The sequence below is a fragment of the Thermobia domestica genome, chromosome 15, assembly GCF_964235325.1.
Source record: "Thermobia domestica chromosome 15, izTheDome1.hap1.1, whole genome shotgun sequence".
Lineage (NCBI taxonomy): Eukaryota > Metazoa > Arthropoda > Insecta > Zygentoma > Lepismatidae > Thermobia > Thermobia domestica.
In genome coordinates, this window is record NC_137468.1 from 144,173,452 (window position 1) to 144,196,447 (window position 22,996).

Genomic DNA, 22,996 nt, shown 5'->3' on the forward strand with positions numbered 1-22,996 from the left:
TGCGTCTTATTATAGATTTCTATGACTGCAGACGACAGAGACAACAGCGACATCACTGGTCACATGACGAGGGAACAGCAGCGCCACCGCCTCACGTGGAACACTTATATAACCGACAGGATTCGAAGGGAAGATATCACTCTTCGACTGGTCATTCCTCCTCTAGTTTTCTCTTGAGCTCTAGGAGATACCTATCTCAAAGCCTCTATTTTGCTTCGGAATTCTAGGCTTCCACTCTGCCCTCTTAGTTTGCTCGGAGCTCTATTGGGCATCCTAACCTCAGTCACCTAGCTTGCTTCGGAGCTCTTGTGTAGATCCTGCCTTAGGCTGCTCGGGCCTTGGGTTACTTCTCTTTACCCAGTGTTAGAGAATTTACATTATAGCAACATTTTTGTAATATACGGTTTACAGTGGATTTTGTATTAAAAACCGTAGTAGGAAAACGATTCTCGACTGTAATTTGCTCTACCTACACAAGAAAAACTTTACAATATAAATATATGGTATATTTTGACACTCAACAACTGCAAAATCTTTAACTGCTCATACACAATTCTTGACAACCACACATTGTGGTTGTAACAACTAACTAGTACGTCAGCACCAAAATAACTCTTCCTGTGAAACAGTTGATTGCAAAGTTACTAGCTGTCACAGTTACGAGTACTGCCATGGAATGAAAAATATGTTAAATTTGAATTGTCTATTTCATTCTACCAATCTGACTTTACCACATTCCATTCTAAGGTACTTCCTAAAACATTTATTTCTATATCAAATAAATAAGCTGCTGAATATTAAAACTTCCTCCTATCAACTTTGATTAGAGTACCATTCGTAATCATCACGATATAAAAACTGAGTAAACAGCAATATATTGGGTTGTCAGAAAAGTCTTGCAACATTCTAGTAACAGATTACCCTAATTCATTTTTGGGAAGTACTACAGGTATTCGCATCTATGTTATTGCTATGTAATTTAATAGCTGAGAGCTGTAGCTTATTCTAAGAAAATGTACGATTTGGGTGAGTTTCCCAGATTTTATACATTGAAGATGGAAGATTATACTGTGCATTTTCGCGATATTTTACTGTTTTGCTTCAGTAAACTGAAAAATGCGCGTTAACTTGTGAAAAGTTATGTAAAGTGCACAGTGACAATGCTCTAGAAGAATGTCAGTGCCAACGACGGTACACAAAATTACGTGCTGGTGATTTCGATCTCAAGGATGTTCTCGATTAGGGAGATTCACCGAGACTGATGATGACAAAATAAAGGTATTGATCGCGTCAAGCCAACGTTACTCGACAGGAGAGATTGAAGGAACATAGAATATCAATCATTTATAACCACCTGATGAAGCTGGGATATGTAAACAAGCTCGATGTTTGCTTTTCTCATGAATTCAAAATTCATTTGATGGCTTGATATGCTCATTGAACACAATGAAAACGATTCTTTCTTGAAGCGACTGCAATGGAATTTTTACAATAATTTAGTGCGTAAACAGTCTTGGTCCAGACGTGACTATTCGCCTCAAATGACATCGGAAGTAGATATTCATCAGAGGAAGGTTCTGTTTTCTTTGAACGAATCCATCATCCAGAAACGTCTACAATTCATTAATCGTAAAGAAGTAGTGTTCGTCACAAAACAGGAAATCATACCAGATTTGATCACTTGTTAAGTTAATGAAGGTTGAATGGGATGTGTTGACACATCAAACATATTCTCCTGTCTTTGTGCCGTAAGGCATCCACTTGTTTTGCTGTTTTCAAACCTCCATGCGTGGTATAATGTTGAATTCAGATGAAACTATAAATCAGCACTTTTTTTTTTTTTCTGCGCCAATAAAAGACAGTTTTTTCACGAATGAAAAATTATGAAGCTATCAGAAAGATTATTATCGAGCAAAACGGATAATACATAATTGATGGATCTTTGTTCTTCATATAAATACAGTATTCTTGTAAAAACAGAAAATACGTCATGACTTTTCCGTCAACCCAATATTATAAATAATTTAGAATTTATGAAAGCTTCTTTCACACAACACACCTTTATCAAAATCTTTCTTATACCCATTAACTATACTTCTTAGCGAGAAGACCACTTTTCTTGCTGTGTTCACGAAAATATAAATCCACCTTACCTGTGGATTCCAATTAGTACTGGATAGCAGGGTTACAATACAAGAAACCAAAGTAGTTTCACACCCACTTAACTTCCATCGTTTATTACCTGTCAACAGAGCATCCGATTGTCAGTAAACAGAGAAGGTCGGTTATTTGTAAAGATTGTGAAAAAGGAGAAGTTTGAGAGTTAAGTAAAGCGGTGTATAGAAGATAATATTAAAACGTGGAGCTTCATCCAAAATAATACTGTAAGAACCATTAAAATGTCGTTACAAAAAATAAACAAAATTACAAATTATTACTAAGAAGTATGGCAAATAAAATTTACTGAAGTTACACAATAGTACTCAACTTTTAACTTCTTTCAATTCTTTAAACTTACCTCTAGAATCCTATATTGAAGTCCTATACGTGGCAAAATAAAGACTTGAGGTTATTATTACTATTTTATTTATTTACTTTCGAGTGTCTAGAAAATTTTACTTTTACATTTCGGATGAGGCATATTGAACTTCAAGCCTGAAGCGTGCCTCAGAACATAAAATAAAACAAAGAGCTAACATTTTCAATGGTGCGAATATCCTTTTAATGCACTAGTGTTGAGGATACTTGGGTTAAAATTAGAGACAGCATCTAATTTTCAGCAAAAGAAAAATTGGGGCACGCGGAAATACATAGGAACAAACTATGGTTCGACAAGGAATTCACGAAACTAGCAGAGAAGAGAAAACAAGCAAAACTTCTTTGGCTACAAAATCCGAACGATATAACTACATGAAATTTCCCTGACATCAGGCGGGAACTTCCAAAACTTTCAGGACAAAGAAACCTGATATTTTGAAAGCTAAAATTAATGAACTCGAAGATAATAGTAAAATCAAAACCAACCATTCTGGACATGTATAAGGACATCAACGAATTTACGAAAGGCGCTTATACATTAAATCCGACGGAACAATTCTACCGATACAGATAACACTTTGAATAGATGAGAAGACTTCTTTGACTATTTTTTTTAACACGCAGTCAAAAGCTAATGTACTTAGAGAAAGGAAAACTAACACAGCAGAACCGTATACTAACCAGAACAGAAATAGAAATTGCTACAAAGAAATTAAAGAAACACAAATCTATAGGTGTAGAAGAAATATTCACTGAGCTAATTTTAGCCAGAAAGAAAGAAAAATAATGTGAAACACGACACACAAACTCATTTTCTTTATCTGGAACAAGGAGTTGCCACAAGAGTGAAAAATGTCAACGCGACAAACCTGATTACCACTCAACAAATACTCGAAAAGAAATGGAATACCATACTCCGGTACATCAATTGTTTATTGATTTCAGAAAGGCCTACGATTCGGTCAGGAGAGAAATGTACAACACTCTTACACAATTTGGGATACCGGAAAAGCTAGTTAGATTAATTAAGATGAGTTTAAATTAATCTCAAAGTAAAGTCCAGTAGGAAAATACTTGCCAATGAAGTTTCACGTCAAGGATGTCCTGAAACAGGGAGATGCGTAGTCACTATTATTATTTAACTTTGTTCTGGAGTATGGTATGAAGAAAATCAAATACAGCAACCGGGGTATACAGCTGAATAATATTCGCCAGGTTATGGCGTATGCTGATGATGTAAATCTGATAGGGGATGATAGAAGAACAAGAGAAAGAAATGTACAGGTTTTATTAAATGCTTGCAGGGACATGGGTTTAGAAGTAAATGCAGGGAAAACTAAAATGGAATTTCGACGGACTCTAATATTACAAATTATGGATACATCAAAATATCAAATAACACTTCTGACGAAGCGGATACTTTTAAATATTTAGGATCAATATTAACAGACCATAACTATATCTACGAAGAAATTAAATGTCAACTGAAAGCAGGGAATTCGTGTAGTTATTCAGTTCAAAATCTTTTGTCTAAGCGAATTCTGTCGAAGAATTTGAAACTTAAAATATATGAAACGATAATCATGCCTGTTGTGCTGTATGGTTGCGAAACATGGCCGCTTATTCTGAAGGAAGAACACAGACTGTAAGTATTTGAGGATAGAATCCTGAGGCGAATATTCGGACCCAAGAGGAATGGGAATGCGGAATGACAAACTTCATAATGAGGAATTGTATAATTTATACCGTTTAGCAAACATTGTTAGGGCTATCAAGTCAGGGAAGTTCAGGAGGGCAGGTCATGTAGTCGGAATGAAAGAGGAAAGGCTTTCAAACGACCATTAAGAAGATCTAGGCACAGATGGGAAGACAATATTAAGATGGATCTCGCAGAAATAGGAATACAAAGTAGAAACTGGATGCAGTTGGCTAAGGACAGAAGTCAATGGAGAGCTTTTCTGAACCCGGCATTGAACCTCCGGGTTCCGTAGACTACATAGTTAGTTTTAGCGAGTATTTTTTACCAATGTCCATGATTCATGATGGCACTTTTCAGCGCTGAAGTTATACAATACTGACATGCATAGAAACATACACTTATTGTTATTTAATCCAGACACTAAAGTGTTTTCCCTTACACACTTACCTTCAATATCTCTCCCAGGGTAAAATGATGTTGCCAGGCATTCTTATCAGGCGGCTGCACTTCAAGTGATTTTCTTGTTAAATATATGGCATCATCTAAATATTGTAAATTAAACAACACTCTGGCTAAATTGAGCAACACCTGAAAACAAGAATCCAGTCATTGATATACATATACACCTTAATTTCAAATACTACAATTCAGAAATTAATATTCTCTCAGTAGTAACAGTGCAAGATATATTATATTTGGCATGCTAATAAAAGATAGAACAATAGCACTAGCAGATATTCCAACTAGAAGACACGTAAGTACTGTTACTACTAAGTTATGATAAGATTTTTCCTTTCTTACTCTCTGCTGTTAGTTTCAATTCGGTAAAAGCTTTCAATACTCACGATATTCTCTTCAGTCGAATCTGAAGGTAAGGAGGAATGGATAGGTAACTGAACACACACAATAATCTATACGCGTAAATGTTACAGAATAACTCCCAAGTGTGTTCACTTATTTATACTATAAAACAACTGTTTCGCCTCATCGGGACAAAGTTGTAACTACGAGACAAGGAAATTACTCGGCTTACCTGACTTTTACCAATAGAGTATGCTTTATACTGATTTTCCTTCTACATTTTTTGTATTTGAAGTCACTGTTCACTCTGTTACCACACAAAGTGCTTTATTATTACCAATGTTGGCCGCATTGAAAGAATCATATTCATAATTACGGCCGCGGTGGCTCAGTTGTATAGCGCCCACCTGTGGTGCATGGGGTCCCTGGATCGATTCGAGCTCCCATCAAATCGGCTTTGTGATAAACAAACATCAACAGTGATTTTCTCAGAACTCCCATTTCCTCCTACTTTCTTCATTCTATCTGGTTAGTGCAATAATAATTGTTGTACAATAATAAACTAATACTAATTTGATGTTTAATTTTTAGGGAAAAAAATATTTAACAATGGTCATATAATACACCATTTTCACGAGCAAAGTTCGCTCTGCTTATTGCTTCAATTAGGCTTGTTCTTTTTGTTTAAAATTGTCTAATTAATGACTGAAAGGAATCAAATTCAAGCAATTTTATTGTACACGTTTAAACTGGGAAGTAATGCTGTAGAAACTGCTTGCAATATCAATCAAGCATTTGGCCAGATAACCATCAGTAAACGTACAGCTCAACATTTATTTTAAAAGTTTCGTCATGCAGACTCGTGAACCTGACCTTATGACGCCAACCTGGGGTCCGTGCGGACCCCAGGCTTCATTATGCTCATATATTTTCTCTGTTTGTATCATATTCTTATCCGCGACTTAGGACACCTCTTTTTAAGATGTTTTCAATTCACTCATAACAATTTACTTGTTGTACGCTTTTGTATTTAGAAATTATATTAATATTTCAGAAGCAAAACGTATTTAGCACACCTGGGGTCCGTGCGGACCCCACGTTTTTCCATACTCCCATATGCGCAGACAGAGAAATAAAGCTTGCTAATTGGTAGTTCCTAACGGTACGTGACGTTTGGGCGCCGCCGTTTGGGCGCGGACGTTTGGGCCCCGCCGTTTGGACACTGGACGTTTGGGCGCGAAGCCATTTGGGCGCCAGACGTTTGGGCGCGAGTTAAATTAAAAAGTCATTATGTTAGGCGCTGAGTACTAAGTTCGAATCAAGATATCACAAGGTGTCTACTGTAGTGGAAGTCCTTGAATTATACTGGATTTTGTTTTACATACTAGAAATACTGAAATTTTAAAATTCTAAAAACTGAATTAACAATTAAATTTTGTAAATTTTAGTTTCAACCAAAGTTAAGTATGCTTTTTATTTGATAACTTTTCAAGCCAAAGGTAAGTAGACTAGACTAGATATGATTGACTGCATTACGTACATAGTGAGCCTATTCCATTAAAAAACTTAAAGCAGGACTTCTACTGTAGTTATGCAATAAGTGTGAATGTCAAACACATTTCTAGTGGCTAAATGACCAATATATGTACACTTAACTATTATTTTTCACTTTGAAATCGTTCTTTTTTTCCTTTCACCACTTTCTTTAGTGCAGATTAAATGCTTACAATGGGACGAAAAAAGAAAGTGTATTAAGTTTTGATTTTTATATTGGAATGTTAATTTTTTTTAAAATAAAGTGATACCAGAAATACAGCATACTACAGTTCCTAAACTCAATGTCTTAGACACCCTGTATTAACAGCTTTCCCTCAACTCGATTAGGATTTTTAGATTTCTGGGCTCTCGGCATGTAAGGCCATTTAGCCCGTCACGTTTGAGGGGGCACACTATCCGGGAAAAGGAAAGGAAGAAAGGATTGGGGAAGGAAGGAAGCGGCCTGGACCTATAAATTAGGTACCACCCCGGCATTTGCCTGGTGTGAACGAGGAAAACCTCATTCAGGGTAGCCGGCCTGAAAGAGCGTGTTACACTTTTTCGACCGAGTGCCCCTACCGGGAATCGAACCCGGGACCGCTCGCACAGAAGGCAAGAGCGTTAGCGACTACGCTACGCGGGGCCACTTCTCTCAACTCGAGTGCGCGGAAATCTTTTATTGGTACTTCTTTATTGGACATAAGGAAGAGAAGAGTTTGGCAAACGTAATACGAAAGAAAGCAAAATTTTAATATTCATACGTATGTAATTATTAACTTTTTTTAAAAAATACAAAAATTAAATCAATATGTTTTAATTAACATTAAGAAAATTATTAACAGTTCGTCTGATTCCTTCATTTCCTAGCTTTCTTATATAATACAAAAATTAGATCAACATTAGATCAGAAGTACAAGAATCGTGAACAAGCGAAAAATCAATCCATGACGAGGTTAGGCAACAAATGCCACAAACGCATTAAACTATTTAATTTAGATGAATAAATAAGATAGAAAATAGATAGAGAAATGAGGTGAGATAAAGATAGAAGTGTAGGAAATGTATATATCTTGATTCGCGCTTAGTTTTCAGAGCCTAGCTTACTTTATATTTCGTAAATTGTGATTTTTACAATGTACCTCGCGCCCAAACGTCTGGCGCCTAAACGGCTTCGCGCCCAAACGGCAGCGCCGAAACGTCCGCGCTCAAACGTCCTGTCCCGGTTCCTAACAATGACAACCTAAATAAAAATAAATATATATTCCTCTGACAAGTGAGTTGTGTTGTCAGAGGGGGCGCGGGTGGCTCAGTGGTAGAGCGTTCATCTCTGCTGCTTGGGGTCCGTGGTTCGATCCCAGCTCACGCCGTGTGGACTTTGTGGTGAAGAAACACGTGCTCGTGGTTTTTCTCGGGGTTCTCTCGTTTCCTCTCACTTTCTTCATTTGCACCATTTTTCATTCATTTCTCATTAAAACCGTCTCCTTTAGCCTAAAAGGCATAACCGTGGAAAGTAAAACGTAGATTTTATTTCATTTCAAAGACAACAAAATTTACAGCTCCATGTGGAAGAAACTAAGTGTACAGGACCTATCAGAACACCAGATGTTGGCAGCAAATGTGGGCAAGGAATCAACGGGCTTCAAACCAGCGGATTTAAGTGTTCAGATTGAACGACGTGTCTTCGAAGTTGTCAACCTCCACAATTAGTAAATCTGATTGTGCAGGAAACACAACCTCAAATCTATGTTCAGAGAGTAAAGGAATAAAACTGAAATATATGCGTTCATAGACTTCATTATTTTGGCGCTAGTGCAAAAATCGGCAAGAGATGGCTTCAATGAATTGTGGTCAAATGAAAATGGACGTCCAATATTTCATGCAACGACGTCGCTGAATCGTTTCAACTGTCTTCTTAGCTTTTGTTGATTTCATAGCATTCAAACTCGTCAAGAGAAACTCGAAACAGACAATATATCAGCATTCCGTGAATTCTGGGAAACATTCGTTCTGAATTTCCATGACTTGTACAGATCTGGAAATTTCTAAACTATAATCAGTATCTGATACCTACATGTGGAAGATTTTTGTGTGTGTTTACATTCCAAGTATGCCCGAAAAATACGGGATAAATATTTACTGAGTGTACAATACTGAAACATCATATTCATTCAGGGACAAAATAAATGTTTGTCAGCACGTAGAGCTTCAACGAGACAATGTAAAAGAACTGGTGAAGTAACTTGTAAAGGCATGGTTAAATAAGGGAGAAAATATAACTATGAAGATTTATTTCACAAACACCGGGCTCGCCGAGAGTTGAGTCTTCAGATAACAACAGTTGTTGGTACAATGAGACGTTGCAAAAGGAATATCAACAGGGAAATGGTTGAAAGCCGTGAGCGATCAGAAAATAAGTAGAAATAAAGTGAATGTACTATATAGAAAATTTCAGTAGAATCTATCGTATAACAACTGTTCAACAATACATCTATATCTATCTATCTATCTATCTATCTACCTATCTATATTATATATATATAATATGGCTGTGTGCGTTAGGAAACCAAGGATCTCTAAACAGGAGAGTAAAAATTGTGTGTTTAGTATACTCTTCTAGTATATATATATATATATATATATATATACTGTTTTTATTTTCACTGTATTATAGTAAATAAAATTAAGCAACTGTATTTAACAATATAATAAAAACAAAACCTAACGAAAAGTGCCTACTAACAACGTTATTGGTTGAGGTCCGCACGGACCCCAGGTTGACATTAACGTAATCTTTGAAAGGTTGGCGTCATAAGGTTAAAGAAGGATTACAGAAGAACTTAACGTTAACCATTCAACAGTTGTTCAACACCAAATGGGAAAAATGACAAACGCTCGACAAATGGTGCCTCAAGACCTGAATGAAAACCCGAAAACTTCACCGATACGAAGTCTGCTCTGCGCTACCTCTTCGCAACAAGAATAATTCAGGAGTCACAGGAAACGGGAGAACCTGAACAAAAATCCACGTACACGGTGTTTGTCAACCACAAAGCCATTCAAAGAAACTAGGATAGCACCAGGAACTCCACGCGCCAGAGGTGAGTGCTCTATCACTGACCCACCGCGGCCCCGTGATCCAAGACGAACTCATAAGAACAAGAATGAAAGAACAAAGAGGCGAGAGTGAAGAAGAAAGCTTCAGTGGTTTCTGGCCTAACAGAACATCTAAGTTCCAGGTGTCCCAGAATTCTTTCCCTGATTACAAAGATTCATAAAGTACAAAATATGACTATAGAAAAATCCTTTATTTTGTTTGTTACAGAACCAAGTGACGTAACAACAGCGGAATCGGACACCATTTGCAGAAACATGTACTCAGGAGAAAGCCCAATGTGTCCTTTGGTATCACGAGACACAGTCACCAAAAACAGTCCAGAGACAATTCCAGACGACATACCATAGAAAGCCACTAGAATCAAGATGTGGTATGCTAAGTTTAAGGAAACAACCAACGTCACTGATCTCCCTAGAACCTAAGTAGGTCTGGACCTAATGCGCAGACAACTAAGACAGTGACAGACGCCTTCGTGAGAAGTCCCAAGGAAGTTAGTCCCCAGAGCCTCGTGAGTTGCACATTCCACCGCATCCTACACAAACATCTTTTCCGTGCGTACAAAGTCCAGATCATGCAGTTCCTAAAACCAATGGATTAGAGTGCTCATTATGAGTTTGCTATTGCCATGCTATCTGAGATTGAGGAAGATGTTCACTACCTGAAAGTGTCCTTTTCTCAGATTTCACATTTCATTTCAACGGTGTTGTCAACCGACACAATGCTAAGATCTGGAGATCCGAGAATCCCCACGCTATTTGAGATCGTCAAAGACAGCCCTCAGATGAACGTGTGTTGCGGTCTTATGCACAATAAAATCATAGGACCTCTCTTCTTCAGTGAAAAGACCATCACAACCAATATCTATTTTGATATGATGCAGTTATTCAGGGTTCCTACTGAGCTGGAGAAATCTATTTCCCTGGCCTTTGGCCGGAAATTCCCTGACTTTCATGATAGGTATCGGATGACGTTGATATATAAAGAAGAAATAAATAACAGTTAATATTTATATTATGAGAATATTTATTCTATAGATACAAATAGTAATCAATTGGTCATACGTACATTCCACTTACCTTCCATAAAAATTTGCACAACGTCCACTATAACAGTTGGCTAAGCTGAAATTGGTATACAATTAAATTTAGAAAACATATTTCATACAATTTCCCTGACTTTCCCTGATTTCCAGTCTTTTCCGCTGAACTTCCCTGACCTGCATCACTTTCCTCGACTTCCGTGACCAGTAGGAACCATGTTATTTGTTGTGCCACAGATTCAAGACATTCCGGACTTAATTTCCCAACAAGATGGTGCGCCACCTCATTGGGGGTTAGATGACCGCGACTATTTGGATACAACTTTTCTGGAAAGATGGATCGGGCGTGATGGTTCCATATACTGGCCTAAGTGATCACCAGACGTAATACCACTGGATTTCTTCCTTTGGGGTTATATTAAGGACCAGGTTTACTAAACACCAGTGGACATCGCAGCATTACGGCGCAGAATTACTGGTCATAACATTTACCCCTTACGTAACGCTGACCAACAGAAGGGTGAAATTGAAATATAGCTTGGATATCATTCAAGCAACGAAAGGATCACATGTATAAATCTATTAATTGTGTATACAAAAACTTGAATACGTTACATGCAATTTAACAATAAAAAGTATCTGTCTATGTATCATATTTTGTGCCTTATGAATGTTTGTAACCAAGGAAAGAAGTCTGGGACACCTTGTATAACATCAATGAAGCCAAAGTTCTTCGAAAAACTCATTGTATATCGACAAAAAATGTTTTCGAATTGTATTATACTAGGTAAATCTGGATTAAACATGCCACGGTAAATCTGGGTGAAGGTAACCTCGATACAAACTAGAACAATGTTATAAACAGGTTATTCAGAAATGTGGGCTTCAACGTATTCAGTCGCAATAGTTCCCTGAATTTTCTGGTTAGGCTCAGAGGCTGCATGAAGGAGCATTTTGTCCACAGGTGTGTAATTTGGTAATAGTAAAAAGTAGATTACATTTCATTCCTACATAAAGAATATTACTGACTTTTAATGGTGAAGACTTTGTTGAATAACTACGGTATTATAAATATATATTTTACGTGTGTAATAATTATTTTTTAGGTTAACTGAGCAATTTTAGTTCTTATTTGGGGAGAGGGCTAATCTAAACGTCATGTGCTCCAGTACTATAGTAATAATTTTATTATTATTATTATTTAAAAATTAACCGGTAAAACTAACAAGCAGACTGCTAATATTGTTTCGATTTTGAACTTTGTATTATACATGCATGAATCAGGTTAATGAGTTATCCCTTTAATAAACATGTACCAGACATTATCTATATTACACTTTAAAAGTGCAACAAGTTATACAGAACACCATTGATCTCCAAAAAGAAAAATAAATCGTAAATACCCACCTCAGCATTATTGGGTGAAACTGCCAAGGCCCTCCTAAAACATTCTATAGACTTTTCTGTATCACCTTTAATCCTCCAGAAGTTTCCTATTTTGTTGTATAACTGGACAGACTTCGGTTTCTGAAAGGATGAAGTGAAACTAATACATGTAAGTCTGAAATATAAACAAATAATCCTGCCAAATTTTAATATAAAATGTGTCTAGAAAGTATTTTTGATTGTCAACAATGTAAAACAAATCCTGCCTAATGTGGTGAGTGTTCAATCAAATTGGCGTCTGTTTCGGTGCGAATGACGAAGTTACAGTTTCTAAATCAGTCCAGTGTTGTACCCTCATCATGGATTTGAAAATTAAGCACAAATATGGCAATCAAATTTTGTGTAAAATCGGAAAACTCCATCAGAAACCGTCAAAATGCTGAAAAATTGCCTACAATATTTAGTAATAAAGCTTTTCATCGTAGTAATGTTTTCATTTTGCATCTTTGTTACCATGATGATCAGGATGATATGATGGGTAACCTAAACGAGGGTCGTCCCTCAACCAGTCGAAATGACGACAAAATTTGAAAAAAGTCTGCCAAAAACTGAATGAAAACCGTGCACAGTCACGATGATGATTGCTATAGACCTCGGTAGGAGTGAACACACATTACATAATAAGATTGTGGTTCAGCATCTAAAGAAAAGGTACCAGCAAGTCTGCTCGAACTGACGAGCAAAGGGAGGAACACCCAAGACACAAGGCAACTGTCCAACAGTTTGTGGCACAGAAACAAATTACCGAGTTAAACTATCCACCTTATTAGCCAGATTCGGCACAAGAAGACTCCATTTCACTCCACAAAAGGAAATCCTACCTATGGGTTAACGATCTGATTCCATTCTGGAAATGAGTTCTTTCGTGATTATATAGTTAGCGTACACGCCTTCTGCGCGGCAGATCCCAGTTCGATTCTCGGTAGGGCTCATGAGGTTCCGATCTCACGTTAAGCTATAAGCCCATGTCTCATGTAGCCTTACTACTGTGAAAGTGATGCTAAACTCAAATCAAACCAAAATATATTTGGGAAATTCAAGGACAAAGCACCTACATAACAGAAAATTTCCACATAAGCATTGCGCTAAATGTGCGGATTTAGAAGGAAAATATACCGAAGATTAACAAAGTCTTATGATGTGTATATTATTTAAATGAATAATGACTTTGAAGTCGATACATGTGTTCAATTATTAGTAATTTTTTGTAAGTAATAATATGTGTTTAATCAACATATGAAACAATAAAGAAAATACGGATGGAATTCGGAAAAATTTTACGGATTTCGGAAAAAATCCGGAATTTAAAATATTCCCAATACCTGAATTTTTCCGAAATCCAGAAAGTGAAATTTCCGATTTCGGAAAATTTTGGTCATTCCTAAAAGAAAGAATAACAAGCAATTAAAAAAAAAAAAAAAAAAAAAAAAAAAAAAAAAAAAAACACTTTCATATCCTTTTATTGTAGGTAAAATATATTTCTTTGTTAATGTGAAAGTTGCATAAAAGTTAGGGGACGTTATCGATTTTTAACGGGATCGTCATCGTTATCCAAGATGTTGTTCAGAGATTGATTCTATTAACGAACCTGGCCGAGATAATAAAACAGAACTGAAAGATTAGTCTTTCTTCAAGTTATCGTGTGGAGTAACGGACATACGCACGCACATACTAACAATACAATCTTATAAGTCGCACTGTGTGATCTCATAAAACTATTTGTCATAATCTACGGTTTGTCACTTACTTTTGGAAACTGTTTAATTATTACTTAATTCTGACGTTTCCACCAAAAGCAATGAATAACTATGACTATAGTGTTAACTTCCATAGGGTGTCTCAAATTTTACTGTAAATTTTCATAGGATGTCATTTTTTTTTAACTCTCAAAATCCGGGAGCCCTACTCATGTTCATTCCTTGAGAAATCACGTTGCTTGTAAAACTACGTATTTTGTTCAGTTTCATTGAAGCTGGTGCACAGGTATAGTTAGTGTCGCCAAGTTAGAAAAAACAACGCTACTGGTCTTCAGGTCAAATAAGGGATATATTTACCTACCATATATCTACTTTTAATACACGCTATTTATAAAAACACATTCTGAAAGAATAAAATAACATATGATAAAGTTCTTCTCGGGCAATCAGCCAGGTGAAAACTGGTGGATAGGCCAACGTTTCGAGAGCTGTCATCGTTCTCATCATCAGGGCAATTATGTAGAGATCAGTGGATATAAGTAATATATACTCTGGACTGGCGAAAATGCTGGTTCCTGATTGGCTGATTCAATCTGAAAACTGGAGCTGTGATTGGCTGAAGGTTATCTGGATGTTTGTGTGTCGTTTTCTTTGCTGTGGTACTATGACCGGGTTCCACAGGGGACTGAGTTGCAATCCAGTGCCTCTATTAACGTTGTTCGGTTCATGAACTATAACAAGAGATTCGGCTACTATCCTGGTCCAGTAATTGGTGCTCTTGGTAATGATGGATGTGTCCTTAAATAAAACTTTATGGCCTTCTGTTCAAGACCAAGAGCACCAATTACTGGACCAGGATAGTAGCCGAATCTCTTGCCATAGTTCATGAACCGAACAACGTTAATAGAGACACTGGATTTCAACTCAGCCCCCTGTGGAACCTGGTCATCATTACCACAGCAAAGAAAACGACACACAAACATCCAGATAACCCTCAGCCAATCAGTACCACGGACTACGGAACATAGCCAGCCAATCACAGCTCCAGTTTTCAGATTGAATCAGCCAATCAGGAACCAGCATTTTCACCAGTCCAGAGTATATATTACTTATATCCACTGATCTCTACATAATCGCCCTGATGATGAGAACGATGACAGCTCTCGAAACGTTGGCCTATCCACCAGTTTTCACTTGGCTGATTGCCCGAGAGGAACTTTATCATATACACCGCCAGGAAAGCTTCAAATCTTACTTAAAATAACATGGTTTGAAAGTATTTAGAAAAACGTTTTTTTTTTTTTTTTTTTTTTAAGTTAACACTTTTATTTATTAATGCAGTTGTGGGTTCGTGGCTTTTTTTTCGGAAAGAGGGGTAGGGTAAGAAAAGCACGGAGTAATTTCTGACAAGGAATTTTAACAACAACGATTCAAGAGACATTAACGTCTTCTCTACAACGGACGAAACTGACCAAAATGTGTAGTTCTACAAGCAGTGTAATTTCTTAAGGACTAGGCACGAGAAAGATGACATTATTGATCACTGAAACACTGCATCAAACTGCTGTTTACTATTTGGATGCTTACGTTTGCACAGTTTTATTTTTAATTATTAATATACATGCTATTTATTACAGCATTAAGTAATTAAGGTAAAAAGTCTTAACAATAAAGTTACCTCTTTTTTAGCTTTTTTCAGTCTCCTTTCTAGAACATCTATGTCTATTTCTCCCTTTTTAACATTTTTCTGTTTAAATATTGCTGCGACCTTTGGTTCTGGAACGTGAGGATGGTTATGTCTGTTGGCAACCCCTACTAATTCATCATAATGAGTGAAGTTCACGGGCTTTCCACAATCCAGAACTTCATCGTTCTCATCATCTTCTTTTGTAACATCCGACAAGGTATCATGAAGACTTTTCTTTATAATAGCTTCATCCTCCAGCGAAGTTAAATTAATATTTTCATCTGTGTTTGTACTGTTTAATCTAGGGAGACAGAAAAAGAAAGAATTAGAATTTATCTTGATTCACCATTAAACCAACGTGAAATAGCAGTTTTCTCTCTCTTTCGATGCGACATCCACCTCCAAGAACATTATACATGATCCCAGAGTGATATTTAAAAATACAGCGTTATTTCTACTAAATTATATAGGAAAAGCCACAGATAAATCTGCCCGTCCGACTAATAGATACTCAAATCCCGATTTTCCGTCTGTCGAGTGGTTGTTCTATTTGAGCTACCAAAGACACGATGCGGTGATTATTTCCATAAGTAAGGTCCCTTTGTAAATACGTATAGTTTGAAATTTCACCTATCCTTGAGAATGAGGGAGCGCGCGCAGGCTCCCGGCATCCTTTGCTACGGGGGCGCCATAGCGTCACTCTCTACGCTTTGTAGTGTGAACCTGACATATTTCTAAAAAAACTGAGCGAGCCGCTAGTGTGAAATACGGTTAATCATCTAATTCCTAACAATAGGGGAGATGATAGCTGCGAATATTTATCGCCAAATATGTGAACGAGCTTCAGTTAAAGTGTTAAGGCAGGTGGGAAAAATATGCTCGCTCAAACCTGAGATCTGATCAAATCTTTTAGCTGGGAAGAATTCGATCATACTCCATATAGTCAAGATCTCGAGCCTAGCGACTACAATCCCTTCCGTCATCTGAAGACCTTCCTTGGATGCAAGGGTTTAGACAATGATGAAGAAACGGAAACAATCGTAAAGTACTGGCTATCATCATAGACGGCAAGGTTCTATGAGGAGGGTACCCAGAAACTCGTTGTCCGTTACGATAAATGCTTAAAGCAGCAACGTAATTACGAACAAATATTGGGAACTTTACGAAAATTCAGATTCTTTAACACAATATTTACTAGTTTCGTCTTTATTCCAAAACAGACTTTGTTTCAAAAACAATCCTTGTATACTGATAACTATCAATAACCCAAACAACTGTACTATATACAGGAGGGCACGGTGGTAGAGCGCTTACCTCTGGAGCATGGTGTCCCTGGTTCGATTCCCGACCAAGTTAGTTCGTGTTCGTGGGTTTTCTCGGGCAGGGTGTCTACCAAGCAAGCATAATCAAATTCCCTGACAAAATTATAATTTTCCCTGACTCTGTCATTCCTTTTTTTCTTATTATAATTCATGAAAAATAACTTATAATTAAAGTGAACTGTAAGTTTTCATCATGGTTTATAAACTTATACAATATTTTACAAACGTACAAACGAAACAATTCATTTACCCGAAATTTATGACTATTTTAGTGGCATTCCTTCACCCCTCACAGCCTGGAAAAGATTTTTCCCTGACACACAATGAAATTCCCTGACATTTTCCCTCACCCTGCAAATTCCCTGACTGGTAGACACCCTGTCGGGGTACTCCCATTCCTTCTTATTTTCTTATTCTACCAATTCTTTCATCTTCATTCACCCAAACTACCACTTAACTCAGTATGATGTCATTATTCCGTAAAAAATACGAAAACTCGATTTAGGGGCCGTTCAAAAATTTCGTGGCGCCTGATCCAAAATCGTAAATTTTGGGCCAAAATCGCAAACTTTTGATGCATTTTGTTTTTTGATCATTTCTAAAATTCTTCTTGTATTGTATCATACAATAAATAATTGTATATATACCACCTCAAAGCTTTCCCAACTGAAAACATTTATTGTTGATGGATCACCTACAAACTGCCAACATGTCGCCTCGCTCGTTCCTAGAAGTTTTCAAAACAAAACGCAAAACACAGAAAAACTGTCGCTGGCAGCGTAATTGATACAACTAACACCAAAAAGATCACTATTAGATGCTGTAGCAGGGTGTCTACTAAAATTCCAAAATGAAATTTCGTGACTTTAACATGACCTTTTCTTTACCAAACCATAAAATTTCGTAACATTCTCAAAAGCGAATTAGGCCGGATTTTCATGCATGCGATAGAAGCGTGCTTTGTTTGCAATTTGGTGGCGTCAAAAGCCGACCACAGACATTTTTGGTGGTGAATTTTGACGTTTTACAGCAGAAAATTTTTCAGTCTGTACTTATATTTGTATAGATAAAAAAATAAATTGTGACCCAAAAGGTAAATATCGTGACTTTTCTTGACTTTCATGACAGTTTTCTGATTCCGTGACTTTTTCATGACTTTCGTGACCGATAGACACAATGTGTAGGGTTTTATATACAGTAGACTCCCGACTATCTGGCCTAATGTGGCGGAAGGGCTGATCGAAGGACTACATTATTCACTTCCTGCCCCTCTTATTAAAAAACACACTTCTTACACTAAAACCGACTGTAATTCATATTTTCTTATCTTTTAATATAGGCCAGTACTTTACAAATGCTTCTATTTAATGAAATGTACTGTATGTTTTAAGAATTTACTACACAAAATACAGATCCAAGTATAAAAAATATTGTGTATATATACAATTATTTTTACAAGGATAACAGATAAATCAACATAAAATCTTTGCTGTCGATGGAAATGAATTAAATCCCGGCAGCAAGTATTCAGAGGTCTCCCACACGTACAGAGGGAGCAAGACATTGCATAGCGTGGCGTCAACGTGACCATAGCGCTGTGTTATCATTCGTTTACTCGGCTATTTTGCCTGAATTCTTATGGTTTGAATTTGTAAAAATGTTTATCATATCTAAAATTAAAATCTTACTCCGTACCCGAATCGATGCTTCCACTTAATATTTTATTCTTCACAATATTTCGGCTCTTTCTGTGGCCATGTACTCGTCTCTATGAAATGAGAGCCACAATATCACTGCTGTTACATTTTGATCTTTTGCTCCTAGTCCTGGAAAAGAAAAATAGCCGCAAATATTCCGAAAAACTGACACTATGTCCACGAAACACTTATGTATTCAATCACTTTCACACAAATTAAGAAGGCTCTTCGTGAATTGTTTTTAGTTACAAATTCAATATCACTTACAACTACTTCACTCTATAAAATTATACAAAAAAACTTTCAGTTTTACGTCTTACAGCTATGCCGGTCAGGCTAATGGAGACGGATGAGATTATGTAGTTTAACCGTAACGGATCCTGTGAATCCTTGAAGTGATATTGAATTTACATGAGAAAACAATTCACGGAAAGCTCTCTTGAGTTCTATGAAAGTAATTGGATACAAAACTTACAAATGTTGAATTGACATAGTGTATGTTCTCGGAATATTTTGGACTGTTCTTCTTTTCCAGAACTAGGAAGACGTATCAAAACGTAACGACAAATATATTTTAACTTACATTTTATAGGCAGGAGTACATGGTCGGAGAGAAGGTTGAAATATTGAGAAAAGTGGGATCGGGTACAGGACAAGGTTGAAAAAATATTTACTTTGTTATAAAAAAGTCACTTATAAAAAAAGTACTTATAAAAAAAGTCACTTTGTTAAAAATTGTTTTCGTCTCTTTTTTTTTTTATTTATTCATTTAAATCGAAACCTTAAACTTACACCACTTCTACTTGATTTAAATATAATATAATATAATATATATATATATATATATATATAAATCTATATATATAAAAGAGAACGTACAAAATCCTTTGTCCGCTCATCACGCTAATACGGCTGAACCAATTTCTTTCATTTTTGGGGGGTTATTAGGATTTGGACCCTAGATGGTTTTTATCATATCACTTTAATTTTTAATTACCAGTGTCTTGAGATAATTGACCATTCAAGTGTCCATAACGTACAAATCCTTTGTTATTAGTTCATCATAGGTAAAAATAAACGTATTTATATGCAACCCGCATGACCGTGTCACTCGGCGGGTTAACATAAATGACAGGCGATATAGAGCGGAAAATAGCTTGAATCTTCTGTTTAAAATTTTTTAATTGATTTGCTTATTTTTACAGACACTTTTACAATATGCCAGCACCGGGATGACCGCAGCGAAGCGGGGCGGGTTAACATAAATGACAGGCGATATAATGTTAAGATTTACTGCAATCTTCTATGGTTTTTATCATATCACTTGAAAGCGAAAAAGTAAAAATTATCTAAGTAACAAAGTTTATTGCGTTCCGGGGTGACCGCAGCGAAGCGGGGTGAACGCTGCTAGTAATTAAATATTTCTCTTTTAACCAGTAAACTACGGTGTTTAAAGTTTCTTTCATTACGTGCTATTAGAACAGAAACGAAAAAGGGAGTCTTTTTTTTTTTTTTTTTTTTATGTTTCTCACATATGAGAGTTACTCAGTAGCAATAACTACATTATTGTTCTCTAGGCACATAACAATGGGAGATAACAGTGATCCTCAGAATTCACTATTTAGACGAAAGGAAGATAATCATGGTAATCAGATCGTACTTCTTTTTAACCATTTGAAACAGTAAAATATGCGCATGCAAAATATGCTATTATTTTGTAAATTGCAAAAATTTCACATTCCGTGAGAGTGAATATATTTCCTTTTAAAAAGTTATATATATAAAAATTGAATAGATTTCTTTATTATCCTTTCATCATAACTTTCCCATAAGAAATATCAGTATGATTTGCTTTAAATTTACACAATTACTCATGGTAAATATGCATATCACCGTGAATTGTGTATGATATAAATTTTTGATTTCAAGTTATCTGCACTCAATAAGACAAAAATAATACAATAATAGGTAAGACCCTTTGGTAGTAAGATATTTGTAATCAAGAATGTTTTCTGTTCTCAAATGTGTGTTACGTATACTTCTTATTTACACTACAGTATTAACAACTAGCTGAAATGCTCCTTCGGACGGGAAGAACAAATTTATGGCAAATATATGAAACGTATATTCAGGATTTGAAAAAACCCGGGTTTTTTCTTAAAAAGCCCAACCCACCTGGGCCCATATGGTTTTTTTCGGGTTTTGGGTTCGGTAATTTTTTTTTCGAAATATTTTAATGTCCTTGGGGTAAAAAGTGTTAAAATGTGATTTATATTTCAAGATTATCATCGTCACAACTTGCAACAATTTTGTATTCACTGCTATTTTTTTAAAATGGCCACCATTTTGAAATTTTACGTTGGATCGCCGCCAAAATGTACACAGCTAATTTAGAGTGTTTCGTGCTCGTACTCTGAAAATTTCAACCTAAAAAACCAAAATTGCGCTTTGTAACGTGGATACCTGCTATTTTGAAAGAAATGACAGCCATTTTGAAATTTTACGTTGGTATGCCGCCAAAATCTATACAAGAAATGTGCTCGTGCTTGTACCCTGAAACTTTAAACTTCCGAGACCGAAAGTGGTACCCTGTAGTATGTATGATACAGGCAGACGAACGAACAAATGTATATTAAATCATCCCAGTAGCCTCAGTGCAGGGCCGTAACTTGTGGGGGCCACTTCAAGACAAAATTATCTTACTTCATATACGATACGATCATGAATTTATAAATGAAGCATCAAACAGGTTTACTACATTACATAAAACAGCACACAAAAGATAAATAAAAGAAAAATGGGTCATGGGTCCATTTCAGTAAAAAAAAATGTGTACTATAAGGAGTCCTAGAAATAATATTTATTCGTATGGCTTTGAAATTGGTCAATATTGTCCCCTTAATTGATTTGTCTTGTATGGAACGGGCCCAGGGGCGTAACTTCCGGTCCCACAGACCTTGCCTTGCGGGAAGGCCCACAGGCTCCGGGGGACCCATAAAGAATAAAGGAAAGATGGAAAGAGGGGCCCACGAATTAGTAAAACAACTTTTTTCTAGGGGGTCAAAATACACGTATTAATGCTTGATCCCTAGAAAAAATCTAAGCTACGGCACTGCCTCAGTGACGTTCGCCAAATATGAACACCAAATATATTAATTTAAAACAAAAATATAATTCATATTTATAAAATAAATGTTTCAAAATGTGTTATACAACATAAATATTTTCCAGCGTAAAATAAATGGTTTTACTGTTGAAGTTCAGTTCCGATACTTTGTGCGTTCAATTATGGGAATTTGTTGCAAGAAGGTTCTTTCCAGAAAATTAGTTTAAAACAATTAACGAAGATATAATTCATATTTTATAAAGTAAATGTTTAAAATTAAATATCTTCCAGCGTAAAATAAATAGTTTTATTGTTGAAGTATTCAGTTCCGATGCTTTGTGCGTTCAATTGCGGAAATTTTCCAAGTACTTCTTTGCGACTTTTTCTTTCTTCGAAAATGCAGCTTTCTTTACTATTCATCGAAATTTCCAGTAGTATGGAAGTCTCAATTCAGCACTTGAAATAGTACTTGTGTTACCAGCAAAGGTAATCAAAAATAAATACTAATAGTTTCACGAATACACTACTGGTAGTACCGGCACCTATGGCCTTAAACCCGTCAAACGTATGAGGGATAACGTCCCTCGGCGTCTCCAAGTCGGCGAGCACACTATTCACGGAAAGTATTTTCTAAAATATAAAATTGCATATTTTACTTCAAATAGGCTATAAGTAAAATCCATACATTAATTTGTTCTATAATTATCTCAGGCTAAGGTAAGGTATTTTTTTTTTTTTTTTTTTTTAATCATTCAGTGCATTCAGAACCTTATAAAGGTCTTATGTTGAATATTGTTGTATACCTTAACATGAAAGCATCTAATTCGCCCAAAGAAAGTATAAAATCTTATAACATTCACTTTCAATGTGATCACCTTAGTTGTACCAATAATATACAAACAAAAAGCTCAAAAACCCAGGTGGGTTTTAAGGTGGGTCCAACCCTGGATATATTTCAACTCCCTTTTCCGCCCTGCAGGATGCATATTTGAATCAAAATGGAAAGACAGAAACCCGACTCGACCCAAGTGCTAATTATCTTCAAAAAATTCTTTCAATAGTACGGCCGTCATTGTTTGCAAAAAATCTACTCCTTCCCTCCTTCGAAATCGATCCAGGTCAACCAAGGTTATGATTGAAAATTCATTTTAAACGGTTCAACCGTGTCCTTACTTTTGCCACTTTGTGAATACAAAACAGGGAATTAAAACATTACAGAAATGTTCTTTCTTTAAAGATAGAATTTTCGAAACCCTGGGGCATGTCTCAACTTACTTTCAATAAAGATTTTATATACCGACTTCCATCTGCCT

The 22,996-nt window shown here is 36.2% G+C and overlaps 1 protein-coding gene across 1 annotated transcript in view; it reads right to left on the reverse strand.

Moving 5' to 3' along the window:
* The window catches only part of LOC145671286 (uncharacterized), a 55,483-nt gene that overhangs the window by 25,787 nt on the left and 6,700 nt on the right, over positions 1–22,996 (reverse strand). The window contains exons 2-4 of the mRNA XM_081740238.1: positions 15,550–15,859; positions 12,136–12,255; positions 4,685–4,825 (exon numbers count right to left, since the gene is read on the reverse strand). Coding sequence (XP_081596364.1) covers positions 4,685–4,825; positions 12,136–12,255; positions 15,550–15,859 — 571 coding nt within the window. The remainder of the gene's footprint in view (positions 1–4,684; positions 4,826–12,135; positions 12,256–15,549; positions 15,860–22,996) is intronic.